This window comes from Belonocnema kinseyi, chromosome 4 (genome assembly GCF_010883055.1).
Source record: "Belonocnema kinseyi isolate 2016_QV_RU_SX_M_011 chromosome 4, B_treatae_v1, whole genome shotgun sequence".
Classification (NCBI taxonomy): Eukaryota; Metazoa; Arthropoda; class Insecta; order Hymenoptera; family Cynipidae; genus Belonocnema; species Belonocnema kinseyi.
The window spans coordinates 147774535-147782849 of NC_046660.1; the positions used below are offsets into that span (position 1 = coordinate 147774535).

Here is an 8315-nt window from a genome sequence, read left to right on the forward strand (position 1 = left end):
AATTTGTCGCTCCGGTAGTTTAATGGCCTGATGTTCGGGATTCCGTTGCACCAACCATTTGGTCTAAGTTTCTGCGATATTCAGAGAGTCGAAGTCGGTATGATGTACCGAGTTATCTTAAAAATAATGTAAAATTATAATCTTTCACTTTGTCAAAAGCAAAATACTTACCGGATCGTTTTTTTTTCTCTTAGTAATTGCTGTTGGATTTCAAAGAACCACCCCTGATATTCCTTGCTCCCCTAGTTTCTTTTTTTAGGTTTTCAGGTTGTTCATAATTTTTCTTTTTTCCATTTTTCCGGGTTACGATTTTTTAGCTGAGATTATCGGGCCTGGCTAGTGCTCAAAAATAGAATTTCCGTCGATATATACGTATATAGATATACATGTGGAGACATGCGTATATGTCATTGAAGATAACCGCCATCCGACAGGTGGAAATTAAACCACTAACGTAGTCTTTATTCCACACTGGCCCATTAAGGAACTAAAAAACATATTGCTGATCCATTACGATCCATTAAGCGGCGTCACCTTATATCCAAAGTCGAAAAACATGTGCAACAAAAACTAGTCCACGGCCACAAAGTCTACCGCGGGACAAAACAAAAACTAGTCCACTGCCACATAATCCAACGCGGTATTGCGCCAGAAGCGGGTGCTAGTCTGAAAAACTGCACCCTGAGGACTCGTGCGTCCTGGGCACACAAAGCGATCCGAGGACGACCGCCTTCTGAATTTTTCGCACAAGTTACTTAGCATCTTGTTGACGTGCAGAGATGCTTTTTGGGCTATTAACCAGTGAACCAGTGAAAGAAAATAGAATATTCCGCGTATAAACGTCGGAACTTCATTATAAGGTCCCTATGCCTCTCCTTCTTTTCATTCTCTTTGGCTGTGACGTTTTTATTAGCTGGGGCCGAAAATTCGACAACAAACATGGTTCGCTTCTCGAAATCATGGAGAATTATGTCAGGCCTGGAGTGCGCAGCAGAAACAATTACAAGAATATAAAGTTTCAGTATATGTGGTACTTATAATTCTCGACAATTGATTCGATTTCCTTGGTAGAATTTCAGGAGCGATATTAGAGCTAATGCCGTAAGAGTAATAGAGATGGTAATAAAGCACTCTTAGAACATGACACGCTCTAAATCTATGATCCAGAATATCTTGGCTCAAAATGTGGCGACAATATGCTCAAGTGGAAATGACACCGTCTTCACATGTCCTGGCTTTCAAGAGTGAGAACTCGAAATAGATAAGATTTGATGCATTTTGCTCACCCCTGAAATAGAAGTCAAGTTCAAGTGCTTCAGCAGCTCCCTCCGCCGTTTTGTACATAAATTCTCCCTTACCCGTTACCGCGAGACCGCACAGCGCGCCTGCGCGACCTGCCAGACTACCGGCCGCAAGACAGTAAAAGGACTCGCAGTCGTAAAATGAGAAATTTCGTTAAGAGTGAAATGCCTGTTCCACCATGGTACCTGCGCTCGGCGAACTGAATGGTCTTCCTGTCACCTAGAGCACCTATGGTAGAACGCCCGGGACAAACAACTGACGAACTCCTGGAAACTCGAACTGTACCCAGAGAGCCAGGTGAATCGTGACCGCGTGAAGCACATACGGCCATGGTTCAATAGGCAAGGGGCGAAGTCAACCGTGGCAACCTGTATCACGTCTCCCTTCCTGTGAAAGTCCCTCCTCACCACCTAGACATCTCCCGCAGTAACTCGTAGTGAAATCCATCTGACATGCGACCATCTGGCGCAACTGTGGTCGTCTATCGAGCAAAGGGGTGCGCTGACTCACCGATTTGACAGACCTGACCAAACGCATTGTAGTCACGCAAGTCTTGCGGCCCCCAGGGCATCTATCTGCCCCTCTATCTCGCTCCGCATCGTACCGCTACTGTTTTCCGAGATAGACGGACCCAGGAGGCGACACTCGCCTCATCCGCCAATGACACGCTTGCCTGCGAATCCCAACACTTACCGCTTATACCGCGCTTACAGGGAACGGCCTGAAGCATCCTAAGGCATAGATAAAAGCGGGCTAACCCCCTTGTAAAACACTTCGTGACACACTTTCTGGATTACGCAATGTCCTCGTAGTGCACTAAGATCAAATGTGTTAGTCATGGGATGATGAGGGCTACCGGGTCCTTGTCCTTTAAACAAGGAACCTTCCCACGTCATTGATCGAGCGCACTATGGTTATGTTTAGCATTGCCACCACTAAGATGGACAATCAATAACACGCCCTATGGGTTTCAAAATGAGGTGATGGTGGCTGAGCCTCCACTCACTGATCTTCTTAAAATTTTGCTGTGGTACTCCTAAGAAACCAGGATGTCTTTAGGTTTAGAAAAATGCAGAAAGCTGCATTTGTCCCATGTAGGGACATATTTTACACTGATACGAGACGAGTCTGCTGTGATTCAGGAGCGCGGGACCTGCTCCACTCTGCATTTAAAAAGTTGCTTGAGACTGCTTTTTCAGGTCACCTTAGTCTGATTCTGACTTCTGTCATCAACGCAAAGAACATGAAAAAGTCAATTAACACCTGTGTCCTGCCTCTCCTAACATACTCCTTTGGTTTCATCACCTGGTCCATAACTGACCTCGAGAGGCTATGTGGCTGAAGTTTGCAACATTTATAAATGAATATATAAAATTTCCTAAATTTCTTTGACTCATTATTTGAACCTCGTGCCAGACAGAACAAAAATAAGTGTCATTCCAATAATCACTAACAGCCGAATTTTGAAAATTATCCGGAAAAAAAATGTATTATGTTTATAAACGTTGCAAATTTTCAGGCACGCGAGAGGCTCTGGTTAGATAAAAATGTTCAACGAGTGATAATGCTAGACATAAGCATTCCCCTTAAAAATAACATAGGACTCCGATATGCTGAGAAGATCCAGAAATATTTGGAGCTAAAGCAGGAGAGCCTGACCGTACGGAGGGGGAAGAAAATCACTATCCACCCGATTGAGATCTCCACTAGAAACGTTCATGCGTAGTGCGTACAAACCTTGGAAGAGCTGGAAGCTTCAAATTAGCTACATACAATTCAGAGAGCGATATTCCAGAACACGTGCCACATCTTTCGGAGTTTTATGTGCGTGAAGCGTGTCCGTGAGCGCGTGTTGAGTTGTGCTGGTCTCTCGCATTTAATGTAAATAAAATCAAGATTTTGAATCATTGATCTCACTCGTTGGCATTGGAACTAGCGTTTGTAAGAAAGATGAATCCTTATGAATGGGCTCTGCAATATAAATGTTGAATCCCTATAGGGCTCTCCAGAATAAATGTTTGGTTCTCTATAAACGGACTCTCCAATATAAAGGTTCGATCCCTATGAAGGGGCTCTCCAGGATCAATTTTGGAACTATAAATGGGTTCCCCCGGATGAATGTCGGATCCATATAGGGCTCATCAGTCTGATTATCGTATCCCCATAGACGAGCTCTACTATGTGTATATTTTCAAATAATGATGAATGCGCAGGCAGAAAATAGAGTTAACTTGTATACTGAAACTGTCTAAGTATTATTAAATTTTATGCAACGCTAATCAGCAAAATGTAGCGATGGGGCTAGCATGAATCAATTTTCCTAAATACATACTAGCTTTTCACGATTTGGAAATGGATTAACCTGACATAAACATTTTCCAATATAGTACTGAAAAGGTTTATTATATAAAATTAAAAAATATTTATAAAATTAATTCTAAGGCGAGCGAAACAGAAAATAAATACGCTGCAAAGTGACTTGCGAATTCCTCAGCGGAAGAGTTATATAGGTCACAAGCACCGATGAGCGACGAGACGGACAGTCGGCGCCAAGCACTAGAAGGGAAACCTTGTTGGGATTTCAACTGCTCACCTTTGACGTATAGATCCTTGTAGGAAATTCGTTTACCAAATCTGTTGGTACCATTTTACGATTGTGGATACTGTTGCAGGAAAGGATAACTGAGCAATCCGGAACTTAATATTTCAAACTTGAATCAATGGCAATGTAAAATTAATAAAGGATTTTTTTGTTTATTAAACTTCAACAGCCTCCCTCTTACTCCAGATATGTCATGGTTCTGAGAGAATAGAGTGGCATTGGAGAGTACTCGTTCATTCTTAAGATGCCCATTAATATATGGGAACCCAAGAATGCCAATGCCAATTGACATTAAGGAGTTTGCGAGCGAATGATACAAATTTAAATTGGAAGTGCGTTAATTTACTTCACACGATCTGTGATTGTACGGACAACCCGTTTTTATTCGAGAACTCATACAATGAGATGAGGGAGAATTTGGCACAGAATTTACCTCTAATCGACATTCGGATATTTGAATAAAGAAAGTGATAGCATCTCAGGAATTAACAAAACATCCGAAACAAATCCGATACAAATGTTATGGTTGTAAAAACTCCTTTTCATTAATATCAGTATTTTTTATTTTCGTTAATTGCTTCCAGTACTTAAATTTTCTCTTCAATTGAACGATATTGTACTTTTTCAATATTTCCGTAATTTCAGATTATTTTTTCAAAGTTGCATGCAAGTTTTTAGAATTGTACAATTATTTAATCTGCATCGTATGACGTTCTAGTTATTTAATGTATTCCATATATTTTAAGCAAATTTTTCAGAGCAGCCCATAATAGAATGAATCTTTCGAAATATACAGGGTTAACATTTATCATTTCTTTGAAATTCAAATGGTTTATTTACCTCCTTCTTCAGGTGGATCTCTGTCTTCAGCCCCCACTTGCATAAATACAGTACCAGGTGGCTCTTCTTCTTTAACTACAGGCGAATAATTTGAACAATTCGAAAATACAGGTTTGTGATTGTGGTTCTGACCCTGCTGGACCTGAATTTTGAACACAATGAAAAATAAGGATATTTCTCTCTAATACAGAAGTGAAGATTAGGAAAAATTAATGCATTGTCAAAAATATACTACTCTAATATAGAAGTTAAGATCAGGAAACATTAAAACATTGTCAAGAGAAATTATGTTCACCTACCATAAAAACGTCTTCATTCCAAAATGAAGATCTCAGGTCAAAATGCTTGGAATGCCTAAGTTTGGTTGAATTTACTGAAACAAAAACAAAATATATTATATGATATGGGCTAATTATAGTTTAACGTCAGCACTGCATCAGATTAATAAAAAACCAATGTACAAACAATCCTTGTGTAACTATCAAATATTTAATAAGAAAAATTTGCTTTACAAGTCCTGCCTGTTTTACTGTGTCTAAAATAGAAAGTCAGGATATAGCGTCAATATTTTTATAATTACTATTGTGAATAGTAAATTATGTAGTTACTAGGTTCATTAAAATATAATAATAAATGATTAAATAATCGTATCCACTGGCGGTAACATTTAATCTGCAACTACGTCTCACCACCATGGTATAGGTGGTTACACTCAACGATAGAACTAATACGGTGATCCGGAAAACTCTCGTGCACCCTGAGGACTGGGAGCAACCCAATAACTACCACCTAATGCTTTTCCTGAAAGTGTGGTGACATACCGTTTTGTTTTCTCTCTATAAATTGTCTCAGCCGACGCTTCATGCTAGCCAGGGTAAGGTTTTAGAGACAATTAAAAACAGATCTTTTAATTCACAATAATTGTTAAAGTATTTATTTTCCTACTAAACAATACAACTCTAACTTAAGCCCTAGTGTTTTGTGTGGCGGGTGCGTGTATGTGTGAGTGTATGTGTATGTGCGAAGATTGCAATGCTAAATGTAGTAGCCGTGTGTTGCGCGGTTACATTGTAAGTGTGTATGTGATGAGTGTGACTCTAATTATATTAATTTGAATTTGCTAGCGATTAGATGATATTTGGAAAGAATACTGAATATATTGAATACAGAATACAGAATATATTGACACACGTTATTCCGGTTCCTGAACTTATAAATAAAAAGAGAACGTTGTAAAATATACGGAAATTGACAACAATTGATTTTAGAAATATCCGCACCCTAAAGCATCCCCTTTATGGTAAGTACGGTAATTGCGGACAGAGAGGTTGAAGTAAGGGACGGTATAGTAGGAAGCCATCGTTGCGTCGGTAATGTGTCGGTAAGTCTATGGTACATGGTAACCATAGGTGCGCCTATAGGTTAGCGTTTCTATCACCTAACATGGCACCCACAGGTGTTCCTATTGGGTACGATTTTATGCAACAGTAATTTTATAAATTTAAGTGAAGTCGGAAACGGTTATAGATGACAACTACGGGTGCTACTGTCAGTTAACATTTATGTCTTGGATTTTTGTATCGGCAAGTGCGCCAGTTCGTTACAGAAATCGCATACGCATCCGTAAAGACTGTAGCGATGGTTAAATCGGTACTATCGGTTTTTCGGTAATGCGAAAAATTGCAACCACTGATGCGCCTGTTGACTGACATTTATGCGGCTGTCGGAATTAGCAATCACAGGTGCTCCTGTCGATTGTCAACTCCCTTCTGTCAGGAGCTTCTGAGAATGAAAATTATAGGTTCCTACTATCCAGTTGAACTGCCGTTTAGGGTTTCCCGCAGCTGCGGGCTTCTAAAACTTTTCTAAACTTTCTAAACTTTTTCAATGTCCGTGTTCACTGCCATTTCAAAACTACTTTACCGATTTAATTCAAACGTGGTGCACATTTTCTACATATAAAATACCTCTTTCCCCCCCTAAAGTTTAGTTAAAAACAAATTATTCCCCTTGACTATGATATTTTTATCAGCTGGTGCCGAAAATTCGATAACGAACATGGTTCGCTTCTCGAGGTCAAGAAGAACCATTTCAGGCCTCGAGTGTGCAACAGAAACAATGGTCAGGAATATAAAGCTCCAGTTTATGTGGCACTTTTCATTCTCGACATTTGACTCGATTTCCCTAGGAGCATTTGGAGGAGCGATATTAGGGTTAATGACGTAAGAGTGACAGATATGGTAATAAATCACTCTTAGTGCTGCATTCTGCCTTTTGTGTCAGTCTCGTATGAGTTGGACAACTAGATAGTATATGAGCTTTATGCTCAGGGTGTGCATGTCACGCCCTGCAGCTATCAGCCGGAATGTCTTGGCTCAAAATGTGGCGACTGTATGTAAAAGTGGAAATGGCACCGTCTTGGCATGTCAAAATGAAACCCTCCCTGCCAGACTTCAATTTGATGCATTTTTCTCACCCCTAATACTGAAGTTAATCCGAGTTCTTCAGCAGCCTCCTCCGCTGCTTTGTACAGAAACGCTCCTTTGCCTACTTCTTCGTGATTCCTGACCATTTTAGGAAGAGGGTCTCTTCCATTTGCGACTCTATGTGCTGTGCCCAGAATAATCCTGTTATGAAGACATTCAAGATTCAATATTTCGCGACCACATTGACAGCGTGAGATGTACAGTCGCGGAACAGAAGAGTAAGGATGCATGCTTTTGTTCATGTTCATAACCTTTCTTGTCCCGATATCAAGGGATCTGAGTTCGTTCTTCATCCATGGAACCACTCCAAATGAATAGAGTACTACCGGGACCGCAAGCATGTTCGTTGCAAATACTTTGTTCCTCGCCGACAGTTCAGAAGAGCAAATCTGCCGGATGAGACGTTTGTATCTAATTCGGAGAGTATCCTTTATAGATGTCACATCCTGAATGCGGCTCTGTGGCACGCCCAGGTATGTATAAGTCTCTCCAGCGCAAAGATGTCGTATGGCGCTTCTATCAACGAGCTCAGGATCTTCAGGGATGCGATTAAGTTTTCCTCGCTTCAAATAAACCTTGGCCCATTGTCTAATCCAAATTCCATTCCAATTTCCTGAGTATATCGTTCGACAATCCCTAGAGCTAGATGTAGTTGCTCTATGTTTTTAGTATGGATCTTAAGATCGTCCATGTAAAATACATAAGTAACCTTGCACTTTCGATATGCAGGTTTGCCGCAAAAGTACCCGTCGTAATGGCGAAGTGCTAGAGATAGTGGCAATAATGTAAGGCAAAAGAGGAGTGGGCTCATTGTGTCGCCCTGAAGGACACCTCTCTGAAAGGTTGGATTGTCGCACAAAATGTACGAGGGTAGTTCAATAAGTCCTTAGAATGACCAACAGATGACGCGCGAATCGCTCCAAATCATCTGTTTTCAGTCAGCAACACTCCCGACTAGATATATGGTGCAGTCACAGTCCACGTCTTCTGAGTTTACGTGTTTTTATAACCAATTGAAAAAAAAATGGTTCGTTAAGAAAAATGGAAAAAAACGAGTTCAGAGCGGTAATCAAACATTTTCATTT

At 40.5% G+C, this 8315-nt stretch overlaps 1 protein-coding gene across 6 annotated transcripts in view; it reads right to left on the minus strand.

The window, feature by feature from the left end:
• The window catches only part of LOC117172093 (DE-cadherin-like), a 470947-nt gene that overhangs the window by 369721 nt on the left and 92911 nt on the right, over nucleotides 1-8315 (minus strand). For all 6 annotated transcript variants that reach the window (XR_004466959.1, XM_033359866.1, XM_033359864.1 and 3 more), the window contains exons 2-3: nucleotides 5044-5117; nucleotides 4745-4886 (exon numbers count right to left, since the gene is read on the minus strand). Coding sequence is in view for 5 of the 6 variants with exons in the window: in XM_033359866.1 (XP_033215757.1) it covers nucleotides 4745-4886; nucleotides 5044-5117 (216 nt within the window). In the remaining variant the exon portion in view is untranslated. The remainder of the gene's footprint in view (nucleotides 1-4744; nucleotides 4887-5043; nucleotides 5118-8315) is intronic.